The sequence below is a fragment of the Anarhichas minor genome, unplaced genomic scaffold (assembly GCF_050575085.1).
Source record: "Anarhichas minor isolate MPS153535 unplaced genomic scaffold, ASM5057508v1 ptg000033l, whole genome shotgun sequence".
NCBI lineage: Eukaryota > Metazoa > Chordata > Actinopteri > Perciformes > Anarhichadidae > Anarhichas > Anarhichas minor.
In genome coordinates this window covers 10163502-10183539 of record NW_027466479.1, presented here as the reverse complement: position 1 = coordinate 10183539, position 20038 = coordinate 10163502, and the positions used below count along the sequence as shown (strand labels likewise).

Here is a 20038-nt window from a genome sequence, read left to right as displayed (position 1 = left end):
AAATGCCTGCAATGGAGAGGGTCTTTGTCACAGACTGATAAGTGTTTGACCTAGGGTCTTTGATAAGAATCTGACCTTGTCTGTTGACTAGAAGGACCTGAGGGGCAGGAGCCGGGGGCGGCGGCGAGCTAGTGGCTGCAGCTTGATTCTGAATCGCAACTTGCTGCAGACTTCCTGTCCTGGAGTTGTCCAAGCGAATGGCGATGGTTCTTCCCTGTGAGGCACCAGGCTGGATAGGTACGTTTAAACCATTGATCACAATGGGGGAGGTAACTGTGCGTGGAACTGGACAAACTGTGGCGGCAGCAGGGGAAGCCGATGCAATTTTTACAGTCTGTGAAGGTCGAAGGGGCAACATCAATTTCAGTTTGCACTGCTGTGGAAGACACGGTTTTGGCAACAAACGCTTGAGATTTGATACCGGACGTTTTGTCTTCGCAATGATGCCTTTCAACTGAGTTGTGGGAGATTTTTTGGTTTTACGCTCTGGACTCTGAATACGCTCTGGAGAGTAGTCAGGGTCATTCAAATCATCTTTAAATCCTTCAACGGAGTCGGTCGATGAGCTACTGTCCTCTTTAGCGCCAACTTCGATGACATTTGGGCCCACCACAGTGCCATCTCCAGTAGAAATGAAATGGCCTGTAGCAGAATCTAAAAACACCTCATTTTGAGGTGTTGGTGTTTCAGAGCTCATCAGGACCACTTCCTCCTGAAATGACATATCATCGTTTCCGTAACCTGCTTCAAGAACATCAGATGGTGGGTAACTTTCCTGAACCTCTGGCTCAGCTGACTTTGACACGGTGTAGATGGGCTCCAACCTCTTTAGAGAGACCGTTAGCTGTTTAGTAGGTGTATTATGGTTGCTGTGAATCGTATTCTCTCCATGTTCTCCTTTTGTGTCCTGAGCTTCATCGTCCAGCACCTCGCTTTCATCACTCTCTGACCCGCCGTCTGCTCCATCTAACTGTGAGATCGACTGCGTTGAAGGGAGCTGTCCTGAGGTTTCTGAGCTGCTAGCTGCGTCGCACACTACTGTGCGCGAAAATTTTAATTAATGGCTCGAGTCTTCATCTTCGGAATTTTCACGATTATCTACCTGCATTCCCACATCTGGCACTACGCCTTCAACCTCTCCTCTCCCACCTTGTGCTCCGCAGTGAAGTGTCACGTTCTCCGTGAGCAGAGCCTCGTCAAACTCAAGCTTAGCATCCAGCATGGAAGCCACTGCTACCTCTGTGTCAGTATCAAACACAGTGTAAGGCAGCTCCTGGGCCATCAGGTGAGCTGCCTCCTCTTCCAGGTTATCAGGGGCTAGTGAGATCCCATTGGTTGTGGCCACTGCTGCGTCTTCTGTCTCAGATGATGCGAGGAAGTCTTGGGGAACCTCTGCAGAAACTGGAGTGGTGATTTTGAAGTTCTGCCTCCCTCTGAGTGATTGCTCCTCTTCGAGGTGACAACCCTGCAGAAATGCTGGAGTTGGATCGAGGCGGGGAGCTCCAGACCGGTGATGCTGAGGTTTGTCGTGACAGAGGAGGCGAGGCTGCACCCAGGTTTGATGACCTCGGAGAGGAGCTGAATAGGGCACACCTGGAGTGGATGGTGCCACCAGAGCGGAGGGTCATCGGTGCAGATGGGTCGCTGTCTGTTGGCGAGGAACTGCAGCGGCTTCTTGATGAGAGCCTGCGCGGCCGACGGGTGTCCTCCAGGTCCCTCAATGTCAGGACGTGATGTGATTTGGGAAGAGCTGACCCTGAATCATCAAATAACATTGTAAAGAAGAGGGAACAATGCTAATTTATAGGGTCTACTTCAAAAACACAGTAAGATGTGACACATTCAAAACAAAGGGAAAACAACTATTTAAACTATTTACCTGGAGATGGAAGAGGTCGGGATGATCCTCCTGCTGGTCTCCTGGTCTCTGTGTAACCAGGACTTTTGGAACCAGGTGTGTTGTGCTGTTTAGAGTTGGGTGATGGAGTAGCGGACTTTATAGGGCTGGATGAAGAACTTAAACGATCTGGGGAATCCATATCTGGCAAAGAAGCAAAGGTGTCACATTGAAAAAGTAACATTTCATGGAAACCAAAAGAACAGTTGGATCAGTTTTAATGAATGATTTAGCTTAATTATTTTAAGGACTAGGAAGCTTTTTTAAAGCACTTTTACCAAAACATTTTCTGTGAGTGCCAGCAGTAAGCCAGGCTTTTAATTTAAAAAAAAAATAAATGTGAAAGTTCCTGCTGACCTCTGTTGGGGCTGTGGACTATGGTGTGATTCTCTTCTTTGTCCCATCTCGGATCTTGTTGCTCACCAGGGAGAGGTGTGCTCACTTCTGTCACCTTACAGGTGTACTTGCAACGTCTGCGGGGGTCCACAGTGCTCCATTACAACCGAGAACATCTGGAAAAGGAATGGAGGAAGAATGCGTTCATGTAAATAAACAAAAAGGAGTAATAATTATGCTACATTCAGCACAAAAGTTCCAAAAAGTATTTGGGTTTTTCTAACAAACATACTAAGAGATAAGGCTACCAGTTGTATAATGACAATGAGCACTTACTGATAACCAACAGGATAGAAGTGCTTGCAAAGGTTGTTTGATTAATGTACAATAATAATACTAATACATTTTATTTGTATATTTAAGGTAATCAAAGGCACTTTACATGGTAAAAACAGAAACAATAAAAGCAATTACTATATAAACAAAAGAGATGAAATAACAGTAAGGAACAACACAAAAACATACTTAACTAGCTTCACAGGTTAAAAGCTGATTTTAATAGGCGAATTTTAAGAGCAGTTTTGAAAGTGGTGAGTGACGGAGAATGTCTGAGGTGCTGGGGGAGAGAGTTCCAGAGGGAAGGGGCAGCAATGGTATGATTACTCTTTATTGCTAAAAGTAAGTGGACTCTCCTGTCCACATACTTTGTGTACTTTTGGTAAGGCCCATGGTTTTGGATTTATACGTTCAACTATCACAGATCAGTTGAAAATGCATGTGTCGACATACTTTGACAGATGCTGTGTGTGTTGAGCTTCCATCTGATCATCAATAGGTTGTGGATGTCAAGTAATTAACTCGTGACTAATTACAAACTGTTCCACTGTAAATTATCTTGTATGGTAACACGGTAACATTACAAATTGGTCAAAGTTGAATATCAATGTGACTCATAACATGCAAAATGACAATTGATGGCTTACTAACATTAAACAAGCAAGTTAAAAGTGAGCAATAAGCCCCAGGTTATGCAAACTTTTACAATCAGGTGTTCAAAAAAATTTGAAGATTAGCATTTTGGCAGTAGCCATCTTGTTTCTTTGGAACCAGAAGTGACCATATTTGGACGAGATGGCGGAAGTGAGGAAGAGCGAGGCCTGCCAGGGCCAGGTACTGTTTGCAGCCCTGTTGGCCATCACAAAGAATGCAGGTTTAGGGCACTTTTCAGATCCAGAGGTTGCCCCTTGTTGAGAGGACTATTTTATTTCATATGTCAGTTGTTGCACCAAGTATAAAAAGCAGAACACTGGCTGATCTCACCGAAGCCCCGTGTTTGTGCCTCTCGGCCATTACTTCCCGGAAAGATAGCCTGCCTTCACAAACTCCGGTGAAGAATTAACCACTTTCATGAAGAAGATTTGTTTATGTTCATATTCAGAGTTAAACAAGATATTTATGGCCAACAGCAATGCTAATCGTGAGAAACAGCATGGCTACAGCTATAAAGCCCTACTGGCACTCCCCCACGACACAAGTGCCTATGTGTGAAATCAATCCCATTTTCCTGCACCTTGTTTTTTTTTAGAAAACTGTCAAGTCAGTTGACTCATCACATCAACTGATAATTGATTCTTCAGGTCTGGCAAACTAAAGGTCCCGGAATGGGTTGACACCGTGGAGGTTGCCAGGCACAAGCAGCTGGCTCCCTGCGATGACAACTGGTTTTACACCAGAGCAGGTTGGTTACGCTTGATGTGTTTCCCATGCATCAATTCATCTGCCACAGCTGAAACGATTGATAGATGAATTGAATATTAATTTACCAAATGTAAATGCTAAAAATCTGTAGTTTCTATATTATCTAATGTTAGGATTAGCTGATATTATTCATTAGTTACGGCCTGTAAGTAGATTTTCTATAACTGGTACAATATACATGTAAGTACATGAGCACAACTCTCTCTGCTGTTACAGTATGTGTGTTATCTACTTAGACATATTGGCCCTTCAAAAGCATAAGAGTTTACAGAGAAAAATGTCACATATGTGATAAGTTGGAATGTTTGATTTCATGTCTTTTGGTCAAGAGCTTTTTCAGATGATAAAACAAGGATATATTGCAACATAATACCGTATACTGTTTGCATGTTTGACCAGCATCCACAGCTCCTCACTTGTACCTGCAAAGAGGAGTCGGCATGGGCTCCATGATCAAGATCTACGGAGGGCGTCAGAGTAAGTGATGGCGAGGAAGGTCCTCCAGGCTCTCAAGATGGTGGAGAAGGACCCAAATAATGAGTTGGTGAGAGAGAGCAAGAGAGAGCGAGAGAGAAGTGTGATACAAATATCCCTAAATATTTTTTATTTGCACACCTTGTTTGATATGGCTGCATGGCTATCCCCTCTGCTCTCTCTGTCTTTTCCTTTGTATGTTTTAGGTTGCCTCAGCAAACAAGAAACAGAGAAGTTTACAAAGCACCATCTGAGGAATGCATGCAAACAAGTGAAATGCAGTTATGCCTTATTGCTTATTTACTCAAGTTCGCGTGTCTCCCATATCACTCAAGTGTCCACGGTAACCAAGTATGAACGGTATTTCATAGAGAGGCATGAGTCTATAGTACAATAAGTATAAATTAAATATTAAACCTGAATGTTTTGCAAAGGTTTTAAGTTTATCTTTTGTTCATTTATTCATTGTGAATTTCAAGACAGCAGTGGCCTTGTGTCAGCGCAGAATGGATACAGAACCAGTGAAAAATACAAAATGACCCAGCATGGTTTGACAGCAACTGTGAAACTCAAAGCAGAAAAACAAAACAAATTCGGTGGATGCTGATGTATATTTTTATTAATTTGTCCAATTCTTCAGAATATTATGCCTAAGCATGTTATTCCTGAGATGTATATATATGAAATAGCAATACAAAGGGTGTTTTAAATAAACTGAGGATGAACACTGATTATGCTGTTGTAATGTCAGCTTGCACGCATTGATGTATGGGTGAGGGAGTGCGTTTAGTTGTTGCGCATGGTGGTGCTGATCCAGTTGTTGTAGCGGCACACGCGGGCGTAGACACTGGGGTGTCCCTTCATGGCGCAGTCGTAACCCCAGGACACAACTCCCTGCAGCTGACCATTACACACCAGAGGACCACCAGAGTCTCCCTGCAACACAAGCAGAAGAAGAATAACAGGAGTTTAAATGTAAATCCATGGTATGTGCTGTCGTTATGGTGAGCAATGTAACTCAAGATCAAAAGGTAACAGTCACAGTTGTTCATCCCTGTTTCACCTTTGGGTAGAGGGTTGAGATCCATTTAGAGGCATATATATATATATATATATATATATATATATATATATATATATATATATATATATATATATATATATATATATATATATATATACATATATATATATATATATATATATATATATATATATATATATACATATATATACATATATATACATATATATATATATATATACATATATACATACATATATATATATATATATATATATATATATATATATATATATATATATATATATATGTATATATATATATATATATATATATATATATATATATATATATATATATATATATATATATATATATATATGTATATATATATATATATATATATATATATATGTATATATATATATATATATATATATATATATATATATATATATATATATATGTATGTATGTATATATATATATATATATATATATATATATGTATGTATGTATATATATATATATATATATATATATATATATATATATGTATATATATATATATGTATATATATATATATGTATATATATATATATGTATATATATATATATGTATATATATATATATATATATATATGTATATATATATATATGTATATATATATATATATATATATATATATATATATATGTATATATATATATATGTATATATATATATATATATATATATATATGTATATATATATATATGTATATATATATATATATATATATGTATATATATATATATGTATATATATATATGTATATATATATATGTATATATATATATGTATATATATATATGTATATATATATATGTATACATATATATATATACATATATACATATATATATATATATATATATATACATATACATCCTTGAATCCTTAATTAAAGGATTTGACTAGATATATGCAGCATTTGCATTGAAAGAGCAATTAAACTCAGTAAGTGCTATAGTGTGGACTCACGACACCAAGTCACAGACTTGTCCTGCTGCAATAGATGCACACTCGTGCACCACCTGACTCCCTGTGAGTTCACTGTGGTTTAGTCCAACTCACTTGGCAGCTGCTGGCACCTCCATTCATGAATCCTGAGCAAAGCATGTTGTCGGTCAACATATCGGGATAGGCGTTCCTGCAGATCCTGTCATCAATGATGGGCTGCCTCAGACACTGCAGCCTGTCAGGATAGTTGTCTGTGGAGCGGGAAGGTAAGTCTCAGTTACTGTACCTACCATTATGTAAATACTAGATGTACTTGGCATTACATGGAAATAATGTAGTATAATATGAGTAATGTAGTAATGAGTTGACGAAATGATTTGTTGATAGAAAAGTATGTGACTCCCATTTTGCTGATTATTTTCTTTATTAGTAAAGTAAAATGCCAAACGTTTGGTGGTTGCCACTTCCTTAATGTCAAGATTTGCTGCTCTCTTCTAATTCACATCATTGTAAAATTATTACATTTGGGTTTGGAACCACTAGTCGAACAAAAGAAGCAATGTAAATATTTAACAAATACTCAGTTTCTGCTTTGATTTGTTTGAGCCCTGCATTTTGAGACCAAGAGATGCGTGTCACTGTGCATTGTTGCAAAACAAACAGTATATTAGGCCTTAGTTAACAGTGTGTGAGATATGTATGATTTTTAAAATCCCAATTTTTCTGTGTTAAAGGGTACTCCAGCTATGTGCTACTGCACTTCCATAAAGTTGAGGGACTTGGAAAAAACAAAAACTCCCCTCTGCCTCCTAATACCCACTTCGTTCAGACTCAACACCTCAGTTTGTCTTGCAGGCACACTGGTGAAATGATTAAGTCTCAAGACAAACAAAAAAAGCTTAATGCTACTCTGACTTAATGCTGTATAAGTCATCCTACATTATCATTTGAGACCATGCATATAACCTTTCTTCTCTCCCAGCTTCAAGACTCAACTTACCTCCGTTGGCGGCGGTGTTGCCCCATCCAGACACCAGGCACATCTCGTTGGGCTGAGGGCAGCGGGAGGGCAGGGATACGGTCCGGACGTTGCTGTTGAGGGTGGCAGGGCGGCTCAGTTTGATCAGCATGATGTCGTTGTCTAGATTGTTGCTGTTGTACTGTGGGTGCTTGATCATCTTGACGCCATCAATCCACTGCTCCGTGCCCTCATTCACAGCGATGTTGTGTTCGCCAAGGCGGACCTGGATACGACTGGAGGAGGTATGAATGTTTAGACAGTTTAAATGTCTGTTTGGTTAAAAATTATTTCTGAATACTTAAATAATCATCTTTAAGAGTCATAAAGTTAATGACCTGACTCAGTGGCGTCATTAGAAAGCATACGTATATGTGGTTAAAGAAAACATTAGCCACTATATGTTTGTGTGCAGATGTGCTCACACTAGAGTTGGATCCAGTTTAACATTCCCTTCTTATAACAACCTCAACTGACAGTTCAATAGGAGCTCATTTCTATCTGAGTGACAGTAATGTAATTATCATTATGTCAATCAGGCAGCTTGTGGAAGACTCCAGCGACGAGCAATGAGTGGACGGGCAGAATGTTCTCGGGGTTATTTTTCTTGATACTGGACCAACTCTTTTCACATTGCCTTTAATGTAACACTTGTTTATGGTATCTCATCTTTTTCACAGTTTCCAATTCGCTTACAATAAAAACTTAAAAGGCCGACTCGTGTTTTCAACCTTTACTTGAAGTGCATTCAGCTTGGTGCATGGCTGTGCACCCACAGAGTGCAAAAGACCAATAAAACCCCAGTACTGACGCACGATCACTATTGACCCTTGGTTTGATAGTAGGACATATGTCTTGCAGGGTACATGAATTGACTGTAATGCAAAAACGATTTTACTTCCGGTACTTACGACTTGTAGCAGTGAGCAGCTGACACCACCCACTGGCTGGAGATGAGGGATCCACCGCAGAAGTGATACCCGGCGTTCAGAGACACCTGATAGGGAACTGAGTTTCTGGGACACTCAGAACCTCCGACAATCTTATCCTCAGCTGCAGCAACTGAAACAACATGTGAGGATTATGACATGAAATACAACCTAGAAATACTTAACCACAGCCATGAATAGAAAATAAAAAACATAAAAGGTTTTTAGCAGTTAAAACTTGTTTAATAAACGACACAGTCCTGTAACATGTGCATAAGAGTACATTTAAAGTTAAAGTTAATCAAAACAAAATAGGACAATAATAATTTGATTAGTCTCTTACACGCTGCTCCAAGCAAAGCAAGAAATACCAGGGTCTTCATGGTGACGTTTCTTTGAATGTAAAAGAAAGTTCAACCTGCAACTCTTTATATACACCTGTCCAGCCCTTTATGTTCCAATGTATCAAGGTCAGGAAGGTAAAACACAATGTTCTGGGAAAGAGCCATATGGCTGATGGCTGAAGTGATGACAAGACCAAGTGATAAATCTCAAGGCCACCTAATGGCAGTTTCCCAGAAATGGCAGTTCTGGGCAAGTTAATCAGGAAATGTAATAAGTTAATTTTTACTCCTTTAAAAAGTAATAACTTTACTTATTACTTGGTCAAACGTTATCAAATGAATTATACTGTATGAAAAGCTTCTCCTTCAGCATCTGAAGGTAGCGGGACATGTTGATAAATCTGCAGCCGTTACACGTGGCCGTTCACTGCATTTACCTTCATTAAATTACCTGAAAATGACACCAGGCTGCTACCGTACAACCATACAGACCTCTAAACACAGACGGTTATAACTTGATATTCTGCTTGTTTACGAAGGAGAGGTCAGGTTACCAGGGCGCATCACAGCCTCTTTTCTAACTACGAGACCAGTGATGTGACTGGCTGAGAGTATTCAGTTCAGTTTGGGCTGCAGGAACATTCAATGTGTTTTTCAGTAATTCATAGAAAACCTGATAACTTCTCTAAAACTGTAGCAGCTAACAATTGATAAAAAGGGCAACGCAATAGAAGGAGCACTATGTATATTCAAACAGGTATCACAAGATTATTGTTGCAGGGAAGAGGACTGACAATATCACATTTCTACAAAAATAAAAAATGTATGGTATGGACATTTGTATATGTTAACTTAAGAATCACAAGTGATATTTTAATTCAATACATATTTACTCATTAATATAAACATTGGCAAATGGATGGCAAATTTTGAACATTTACAATTTTTATTGAACATAAATTAAAAAAAACAAAATGTAGGTAAAAAAATATTTAACAGGTTTAGAAATTCTTTATACAACTATGTACAGGCAAGGATCCATAGTGAGCCAATAAAGTCACAAAGCTTTGCGAGTCAATTATTAAGCCTGAAAAAAAAAAAAAAACTTCCACAGCATTTAGCCTTCAACCTACACTCCAGTGTCCTACCTACATCCATCAGCTGGGTGTGACTGCACACAGGAAAAATGAGCACAAATAAATGGTGGCCACCTATTCTTTCAGAATAATTGCAGGTATAATAGCAAGTCATTGTTTATTAGTATTGATGTTTCTTTTTGCACCAAGAAGAATAAATTATTAGAAAGATTGAACAAGGGGGAAATGAGGAAGTTGTTTTCCACTAATGTGTTGTGTAATAAAATGATTCTTGCTTCATAACAAATTCCTTTGAGGTAGTACACCTGTGAGAGACAAACAGGAGGAAGAGGGTGCAAAACAGCCTCAACAAAAAGAGAACGAAATGATTAACTCACTACAATAGCTTCTGTTCCATTACTTACAAATAGAAAGTTAAAAGCTCAAAACACATTTATTTCCATCAGCTTGTTGGATATACATTTATTATTCAAATATACAAAAAGATTTATAGGGTACTGTGCAGAGCAAGATCACTATATTCAGTTTGAACCCTGCACCAAGAAAACTCTCCCTCATAGACCTTAAAATTCACAAACAGTACAAAGTAACAAATAGAGAACGGACCGTAATGGCAGAATAAAAGCATTTAGATCACAGCATCTCTGCCGTCACAAATAAAAACGGGAAATTTCAACTGAATGAATGAGGAAAGGAGGGGGGGGGTTGGGGTTTGTCACCTGCACCTAAAATATTGGAGTCCCCTCACAAGACTTGTGGTATCCAGACTGAGGTTAAAATGTAGCTACAATGTACACAAGGTGCCTTGAGTCAAATAGGTTTACTGCTAGAGATGGCTGTATCAAAGTAAGGTGCTGAATAAATTCTCCTCATCCTTCTCTGTGACCGTGTATTTACAGCATAACAATAGATCCCCCTTAACTCAGTAATAGCTGCAATCAGGTTGTTTCAGTTTGCACCGTCTGTAGCTGGTAATAATTGCCTCCCGGCTGTTGTTTGGCCCCAGTTCCAGCAGAGGCTACTGACAAATTCAACAATGTTAAAATTAAAGAATGTGTTGTATGAGATGGTAAAACAGTACAGTCCAAAAAGAGTGCAGTTTTCCTTAATTGTACTTCCTACTTCAACAGACCAACAATCCTGCAGTCTGAAATCACATAAATAGTATTCATCCTACGCTTCGACATATGGCTCTTATCTGGTTTGTGTGACAGCAGGTCAGAGGACAGAAATGAGCAAACGCATGCTGTCCTCCATCAGTCTTTAATTAAGCTTCCAACATGGTGAAGATTTTCAGGCCACTCTTCTGGCCACGTCACAAAAGTCGCCATAATCAGTTTATCAAAGTCCGCCTCCTAATTTCAAGTGCATTAACCAAGATGGCTATCGGTGTGTGGCGTGTGTGTGTGTTGTACTAGTTTAAGAAGCGACGGCAGCGTCTCGTCGAACAGTTGCAGTGCAGCTTGCTGTTCTCGTCCTCGATGGGGAACTTGTAGTCGTAGGTCAGTTCTTCGCCCCGGTAGATCTTTCTCAGGGCGAAGATGACGATGTGCTTGCGGCCGTCCACGTTGATGACGCGGGAGTAGCAGTTCGGCTCGCACGAGTGGTTGATGAAACGAGCCGCGTTGCCTTGCATCGTCGCGTCCACCACGTCGAAGTCGTCGATGCGGAACATGTAACAGCCAATGCCCTGATGGAGAGTGATTTAACAACCCAGTTAGTCGGGTTTTCTTTCACATTTCATGTACATCTTGAAATTATGATCCTTAAGATTTTCATGAAATTAAATCTAGTTTTTGATAACTTGTGGTCGGCATTGTTTCTGCAATAGCCATTTTAAAGTATTTCCATTCTGTAGTTACCCCTCTTAATATTACTACCCTCACAATAGTATTCATTGTTTGTGGTGGTGCACTAGATTCAAATTACCAACCTACATCCCATTTCATTACCACTGCGGCTTCTCATTAAAAGTAGGGTGCAACTAATCCCGATTAATTTAACAGCAGACAACTAATCGATTAATTGTTGCAGCGCTACATTAAACAGGAATCAACACGCACGATAATGGAAGCAGAAACTATGACTGTCATTATGATGATAACTTCTAAGTACAACCATTATTTTATTTTGTTTACTTACCTTGCCGTCATAATATTTCTCCCGCTTATCAGTCAGAACAGCGCGAATGACGGTGCCGGCGTACTCGATCACCATCTCGCCAGCCTCGATGTTTCTTTTGCAGAAAAGGCCGCGACCATGAATTTCAGATCTAAGAGGATTACAGTTAAATACATTTAAGCACACAAATAATTTGGGACATTAATAAAATCTCATGTTTTTCTTTTCGTTTATTTGTTGCAGTGACCTGTAAACTCCTACTGCTTCTTTGGAAATTTTTTCCAGGTGTCTGAATCTCATTGCCATGGGAAGCTCACTGCTGGTGGCTCGCCTGTCAGAGTGAGACACAGAAAAGGTGGCGTCAATATGGAAATGCTCCAGCTAAATTACCATCTATAGAGTTCCTGTTCATTGTGGAGTGCAGTGGGTTTAAACTTTAAGGTTAGGATCAAGAAAGCGCCCCAAAGGTAATCCGCTAACCTGGAAGATTTCAGTGGGAATTCATCCTCCTCCTCATCAAAGGGGCCCACTATGACAGGGAGCTCTCTGTGCTGTGATGCCAGGAAGTTGAACATATCAAAAGTCGCTTTCCTGATTATAGAAAGAAAAGAAAATTAATTTGAGGTGCATTTTAAGTCACAGACAAGAAACAGAAACACATAAACCAAGCTACAACATCTAACATCTAACACTTATAACATCATAATAATAAAACCAGTTATGACAAAAAAAAGTAACCGTCTGTACCGTGTGTAGACTTCAGTCCGAGCGCAGCCACTTGGATTGAGGGGAAGCTCTTCCTCAATGTCATCACAGCGGTGGAAGCGGAAGCGGTGCCGTTTGCAGTTTGCGGCACCCTGCAGTTGCTCCAGCAGGAAGATGACGGCATCGTGGACGACGCCGAGCACCCGCGGCCCGCTCATCCCGCCCAGAGGCAGCTGCTTCAGATGGAAACCCGCTCGAGCTTCGAGGACGCCGTCAATCACCGCACGCCAGGCGGCTGAGGGAAGAGAGACATAAAGAGGGTGTGAGAGCGAAGCTGCAGACATGCTGACAATTTTCTCCTTTTAGTTGCTCTTCTCAAGCATTATGTAGCTCAAACACATCATGCCTGGAAGACTATTCATCAGCATTGTTTACATAGTCAGAGCACAGGACAGTAACCAAGCAGCTCTTACCCTCTATGCTGTTAGCTTTAACACTGAAGCCATCATCACTGGTGATTTCAAAACGCAAGTGGGGCTGGTTCATGTATGTCCTCTTTCTGTGTTTGGGTGCAGATGCATCTTCTTCTGAGCTAAAACCTGTAGAATTAAATGAGCCGTAATTGTAAACAAATAATGTAAAAAAATGTCACACACAACATTTACTGAAAAGCTAGTGTTAAGACAATATTTCAAGATTGTTTCCACATAAAATTATATTAAATTGCTTAAATTATCGGGAAGAGTAGCTGTTAAGAAAAATTACACATTAAATTAGTTGCAAACCTGAATAAGGGCCCCATTCAGAGAGTTCTCCATGGCGAGCACTGACCCACGTGTGTGTTTTACCCTGACTCTGACTGTTGATTTGTGCCCGTGAGGGAGGACTCTCAACCAGAGGAGGCCTGAGCAGAAAGAGCAAACAATTAAGTACAAACATAAATGTGAGTACTATACCACATTTGAGGAAGAAATAATTAACACAATTCAATAATGTATGGGCATGTGCAGAGAACTTATGCATTTTGTTCATCAGGCAATACTACTTACATTTCTTTAAACTAGTGCTGGGCAAGTTAAGGCGTTATTATCGCGTAAACACATTCATTAATTAACGCCGACAATTATTTTATAGCGCGTTAACGCATTTTTCAATTTATTTTATTTTGAAAGTCCGTTGCTCACTGGCAGCGGTGGAGGAATGGAGACTACTGGACATCGCTGCGGTAAAGTCAGCGGACACTCAGATCTCCGTGGTGAACTTAGCAGACACCTATATGCTGAAATTCACGGTAAACGCATTCAAACGGCGCAGATCGGGAGCGAGCGAAGGACTTTGAAAGTTAGCAGAAAGATTAACGTGAGACAACATCCGGTTTCTTCAGACAAACATCCGGTTTTCAGAATAAGATGCCAACAAAGTATGAATTATATTCACATTAAGTATAAAACATGCTACCTGCATCTCGTGAGTTAAAGGGAAAATACACCTAAATTCTTCATAAAGTGTCTTTATTCTTTGATCTCTGGGTCACCACCATCACCTCGGAGTTACAGCATTATATTGATGAACAATAGAGCTGCATTCACATGCTCTGACTGTCATGAAGACACAAGACACACATTTAGATGAAACATGTTATTCCTGTTGCACAGCAGTGGAATGTTTCACATACAGTCAGCACAATGAGCACAGATATAGTGCAACAAATATGATCGCTACTGTGTAAAGGAAATACTGCTGCTAAAAAGCACCTGATTTGTTTAAAGTGTTTGCAAACCAAATGTTATTGCCCTTTTGTTCATATAGCAGTACTTTTAAAATAAAAGTGCGCAATACACTACTTTTGAATTCATTATTGAACTTTGCCATAACAATGCGATTAATCGCAAAAAATCCATGCGATTAATCGCGATTAAATATTTTAATCGTTGCCCAGCACTATTTTAAACACAATGTTGCTTTAAAATGTCCTTAAATCACTATTAATCCAGAATTTCCACCTTTTGAAATTCAAATTGTTTAAAATTCTGCCCCTCAAACATGGAAGTGGGTAAACATTCATCTTTAAATTCATGTTACCTGATGCAAATGATTTGTCTCTTTACTTTACAGAAAAGTAAGAAGGCTCTTAATGAGGGAACCTCTGAGTTGAACTAACCTGGGGGGTGTAGTAGGTGGTAGTGGTGGAGCAGTAATTCTCAACTGCTCAGGCAACATTTTCTCCTGGTCCATATCGAGGACATCCTTCATTGATGGAGCTTTCATCCTCACACCACTCGGTCTGTTGGAAGAAAACAAGAAACATTTAGATGACGTAGTACACCGATTCCTGAGACTTTCACAAAAACAAGAGTGCTGTTGCTATTCTCTTCATTAGGGTTGTCAAAGTGTACGTGCTTACAACAATATATGACAACAGACAGACTTGCTAAGTGAACATACCAAGAATCTTAAAGATGACAGCATGAAAATGGACAGGTGATGTTTTTTAAGGTTTAAAATAATGCAGACAACATAAAAAATATCATGCAGAACATTTAACACAGTTTATCACACAATTATCTGTACTTTTATCAATAATGGAAATAGCCAATTGCTGCAGCCTCAATAATAGTTTATCCTAGGTTGTAACCTAAACGTGCATTGCAGCACAAAGTTACTTTTTGGACAACATTTGGTATTTTTTTTTTTTTTAATAATCATATTTTTTCTTGTACATTGCAGTACAAACAACTAGAGAAGAATCAAATCTTTGAATACCTGGCTTCATTAACTTCATCCAGCTCACTTGATGGATCTCTCAAGAAGTCCATCTTGGATTTCTTCTTGGAGGGCCGCTCAGACACCGATGACACTTTCTTCACTCTCACCTGGTGGCGTGATGAAGCAGGTGTTGGTTGTGTGTTGGTTTGTGTGTTTGGTTTATTGAGGAAACCACTAGGGGACGCCAAGGGTGCAGCTGGCAACTGATTTGATACCTCTGCAACCTGAAACTGGGACGGCCTGTGAAGTTTGGCCTTTGGTTGCATCATTTTACTGAGGATGATGGGTTTTGTCTTTGGCTCGTCGCGGTGGGTAGCCATGGCTCTGTCAATAATAGCCTGGGCTGTGCTTTCTTGAATGTTGGAGAAAGCTACTTCAGGAACACTCTGCACACTGACAGGAGTTGTGGGAGCTAGAGTTCCAATGCTTTTCACAGGCACGACTCTAAAAACTACTTTTCTCTCGGATGTCGTCGTGTTGTTACCGGCAGAGGGGACGTTTGTGGCGGAGAGGCTGGAACGAGGCTTTATTATAACACGAGGGACTGAGCGCTGCAGCGCATTACCACTGTGGAGAATCTTGGCAATCTGGCTTATTTTGTTGTAGGCAGGAGAGTTTGTACTGAGGGACTGATAAGTGTTTGACCTAGGGTCTTTGATAAGAATCTGACCTTGTCTGTTGACTAGAAGGACCTGAGGGGCAGGAGCCGGGGGCGGCAGCGAGCTAGTGGCTGCAGCTTGATTCTGAATCGCAACTTGCTGCAGACTTCCTGTCCTGGAGTTGTCCAAGCGAATGGCGATGGTTCTTCCCTGTGAGGCACCAGGCTGGATAGGTACGTTTAAACCATTGATCACAATGGGGGAGGTAACTGTGCGTGGAACTGGACAAAGTGTGGCGGCAGCAGGGGAAGCCGATGCAATTTTTACAGTCTGTGAAGGTCGAAGGGGCAACATCAATTTGAGTTTGCACTGCTGTGGAAGACACGGTTTTGGCGACAAACGCTTGAGATTTGATACCGGACGTTTTGTCTTCACAATGATGCCTTTCAACTGAGTTGTGGGAGATTTTTTGGTTTTACGCTCTGGACTCTGAATACGCTCTGGAAAGTAGTCAGGGTCATTCAAATCATCTTTAAATCCTTCAACGGAGTCGGTCGATGAGCTACTGTCCTCTTTAGCGCCAACTTCGATGACATTTGGACCCACCACAGTGCCATCTCCAGTAGAAATGAAATGGCCTGTAGCAGAATCTAAAAACACCTCATTTTGAGGTGTTGGTGTTTCAGAGCTCATCAGGACCACTTCCTCCTGAAATGACATATCATCGTTTCCGTAACCTGCTTCAAGAACATCAGATGGTGGGTAACTTTCCTGAACCTCTGGCTCAGCTGACTTTGACACGGTGTAGATGGGCTCCAACCTCTTTAGAGAGACCGTTAGCTGTTTAGTAGGTGTATTATGGTTGCTGTGAATCGTATTCTCTCCATGTTCTCCTTTTGTGTCCTGAGCTTCATCGTCCAGCACCTCGCTTTCATCACTTTCTGACCCGCCGTCCGCTCCATCTAACTGTGAGATCGACTGCGTTGAAGGGAGCTGTCCTGAGGTTTCTGAGCTGCTAGCTGCGTCGCACACTACTGTGCGCGAAAATTTTAAGTAATGGCTCGAGTCTTCATCTTCGGAATTTTCACGATTATCTACCTGCATTCCCACATCTGGCACTACGCCTTCAACCTCTCCTCTCCCGCCTTGTGCTCCGCAGTGAAGTGTCACGTTCTCCGTGAGCAGAGCCTCGTCAAACTCAAGCTTAGCATCCAGCATGGAAGCCACTGCTACCTCTGTGTCAGTATCAAACACAGTGTAAGGCAGCTCCTGGGCCATCAGGTGAGCTACCTCCTCTTCCAGGTTATCAGGGGCTAGTGAGATCCCATTGGTTGTGGCCACTGCTGCATCTTCTGTCTCAGATGATGCGAGGAAGTCTTGGGGAACCTCTGCAGAAACTGGAGTGGTGATTTTGAAGTTCTGCCTCCCTCTGGGGGAGTGAGTGATTGCTCCTCTTCGAGGTGACAACCCTGCAGAAATGCTGGAGTTGGATCGAGGCGGGGAGCTCCAGACCGGTGATGCTGAGTTTTGTCGTGACAGAGGAGGCGAGGCTGCACCCAGGTTTGATGACCTCGGAGGGGAGCTGAACAGGGCACACCTGGAGTGGATGGTGCCACCAGAGCGGAGGGTCATCGGTGCAGATGGGTCGCTGTCTGTTGGCGAGGAACTGCAGCGGCTTCTTGATGAGAGCCTGCGCGGCCGACGGGTGTCCTCCAGGTCCCTCAATGTCAGGACGTGATGTGATTTGGGAAGAGCTGACCCTGAATCATCAAATAACATTGTAAAGAAGAGGAAACAATGCTAATTTATAGGGTCTACTTCAAAAACACAGTAAGATGTGACACATTCAAAACAAAGGGAAAACAACTATTTAAACTATTTACCTGGAGATGGAAGAGGTCGGGATGATCCTCCTGCTGGTCTCCTGGTCTGTGTGTAACCAGGACTTTTGGAACCAGGTGTGTTGTGCTGTTTAGAGTTGGGTGATGGAGTAGCGGACTTTATAGGGCTGGATGAAGAACTTAAACGATCTGGGGAATCCATATCTGGCAAAGAAGCAAAGGTGTCACGTTGAAAAAGTAACATTTCATGGAAACCAAAAGAACAGTTGGATCAGTTTTAATGAATGATTTAGCTTAATTATTTTAAGGACTAGGAAGCTTTTTTAAAGTACTTTTACCAAAACATTTTCTGTGAGTGCCAGCAGTAAGCCAGGCTTTTAATAAAAAAAAATAAAAAAAATGTGAAAGTTCCTGCTGACCTCTGTTGGGGCTGTGGACTATGGTGTGATTCTCTTCTTTGTCCCATCTCGGATCTTGTTCCTCACCAGGGAGAGGTGTGCTCACTTCTGTCACCTTACAGGTGTACTTGCAACGTCTGCGGGGGTCCACAGTGCTCCAGTACAACCGAGAACATCTGGAAAAGGAATGGAGGAAGAATGCGTTCATGTAAATTAACAAAAGGAGTAATAATTATGCTACATTCAGCACAAAAGTTCCAAAAAGTATTTGGGTTTTTCTAAACAAACATACTAAGAGATAAGGCTACCAGTTGTATAATAACAATGAGCACTTACTGATAACCAACAGGATACAGCATCCTCCCATTTGAAGACAGCTCAGACAACACACCAAGTTTTTGAATCTGCAGAGAACCTGGAAAAATGAGAAAGGAAAGATAACACGTTACAGCAGATTAAAGGCAGTCTGATTAGTAGTAACATTGCATCCCTGTATGGAGCCACGATATTCTTACCTATGGTCATGTTTATGGAATCTGGGTCAAGGCCTGTGAGGAACTTTCTTCTAAGATTGATCCCATCAAAGTCCACATATACCCGTCGAGGCACTTCAAACCCTCTCCCAGACACCATCTAGTATGATAAGGTAGTAGAGTTTGGTAAAACATAAATCAATACAATGTAGAGAAAATCAGCAGGTGTGAGGTGTGCGTGGGTAAACGGATGGAGTAATGCTTTCCCTTCTGGTAAAAATGTTAATATGCAACTATAATACAAATAAAAGATACGTTTTAGGGGGATATAGCGTTTATACCTTCGCACTGACAAGATCCCTGTGATTGAAGCAGTACACCTTCCTGTCCAGCTGAAACACACAGTTCTGGGCACGAGCGCACATGAAGTGGAAATTACTCTGGCAGGTGGAAAGACAGCAGCCCACAGTGGCCCACGACTGCCCACAACGATCACAACGCTGCAGAATGAAGGACACAAATAATGTTACTTTACTGTACACAATACCGTCCACACAGGTAGTTCACAGAGTTACGGAACTTGTGTCAATCCTTCAACACTTGACAAATAAATATCTAGCTACAAAAAAACCCTTATATTTTATTTCCTGGTAATATCTTACCAGGTGGCGCCCTCTTGAGACAGCGCTGTGCACTTGCAAAAGAGCACTATCCTCTTCATACACCTCTGCAGACCACAGGCAGCAGTTAATGTGGGCCCACTCATTCTGTCCCAAGTACAACAGCCGTCCTGCATCCTATCAGGAGGAAAACACATTCACATCACTTAATAAGCAGTAGAGTAGCCACTTTTTAATAGTGTAAGATGACATGCAGAACATTTAGAAACATGTCTACTCAGAACAGTTGTAATGTACAGTCCCTGAAAACATGATGCATCCTGTTTGTGTTCAAGTAGTTGACTTTTTATGAGAATTTATGCTCATACTTCATATGCCTGCTTACGGAGGTATGATGTCACCATGTGATCTGCTGACTACGGTCAGAAGAAGTGCTGGCAAAGGTTGTTTGATTAAGGTACAATAATAATAATAATAATACATTTTATTTGTATATTTAAGGTACTCAAAGGCACTTTACATGGTAAAAACAGAAACAATAAAAGCAATTACTATATAAACAAAAGAGATGAAATAACAGTAAGGAACAACACAAAAACATACTTAACTAGCTTCACAGGTTAAAAGCAGATT

General features: G+C 40.7%; 2 protein-coding genes across 2 annotated transcripts; both read right to left on the bottom strand.

The window, feature by feature from the left end:
- Positions 1-5064: 5064 nt before the first annotated feature.
- LOC142964864 (trypsin-like) lies at positions 5065-9561 on the bottom strand. Its single transcript, XM_076105414.1, has 5 exons — positions 8785-9561; positions 8424-8574; positions 7495-7748; positions 6609-6745; positions 5065-5401 (listed from the first exon to the last, which is right to left on the bottom strand). Exons 1-5 carry the CDS (start codon positions 8822-8824, stop codon positions 5252-5254), a joined length of 732 nt encoding a protein of 243 aa, XP_075961529.1. The 5' UTR covers positions 8825-9561; the 3' UTR covers positions 5065-5251.
- A 735-nt stretch (positions 9562-10296) lies between these two features.
- Positions 10297-19809, bottom strand: LOC142965214 (histone-lysine N-methyltransferase 2B-like). Its single transcript, XM_076106017.1, has 16 exons — positions 19774-19809; positions 19448-19582; positions 19127-19285; positions 18828-18945; positions 18649-18727; positions 18334-18488; positions 17957-18118; positions 15472-17833; positions 14870-14992; positions 13494-13612; positions 13182-13307; positions 12751-13003; positions 12484-12594; positions 12251-12334; positions 12025-12154; positions 10297-11572 (listed from the first exon to the last, which is right to left on the bottom strand). Exons 1-16 carry the CDS (start codon positions 19807-19809, stop codon positions 11297-11299), a joined length of 4428 nt encoding a protein of 1475 aa, XP_075962132.1. The 3' UTR covers positions 10297-11296.
- Between the last annotated feature and the right edge of the window lie 229 nt (positions 19810-20038).

What these genes read in the sequence shown, in the direction of transcription:
- LOC142964864 (XM_076105414.1), bottom strand. Translation starts at nt 8,824, where the DNA reads ATGAAGACCCTGGTATTTCTTGCTTTGCTTGGAGCAGCGT. An exon ending in GCTGCTCACTGCTACAAGTC is followed by an intron (nt 7,749 to 8,423) that starts GTAAGTACCGGA and finishes TACCTCCTCCAG; the next exon opens with TCGTATCCAGGTCCGCCTTG. An exon ending in GAGGTGCCAGCAGCTGCCAA is followed by an intron (nt 5,402 to 6,608) that starts GTGAGTTGGACT and finishes CTTGTGTTGCAG; the next exon opens with GGAGACTCTGGTGGTCCTCT.
- LOC142965214 (XM_076106017.1), bottom strand. Translation starts at nt 19,809, where the DNA reads ATGGTGACATCATACCTCCGTAAGCAGGCATATGAA. An exon ending in CCACCTACTACACCCCCCAG is followed by an intron (nt 13,613 to 14,869) that starts GTTAGTTCAACT and finishes CTTTCTGCTCAG; the next exon opens with GCCTCCTCTGGTTGAGAGTC. An exon ending in TAAAGCTAACAGCATAGAGG is followed by an intron (nt 13,004 to 13,181) that starts GTAAGAGCTGCT and finishes CTCTTCCCTCAG; the next exon opens with CCGCCTGGCGTGCGGTGATT.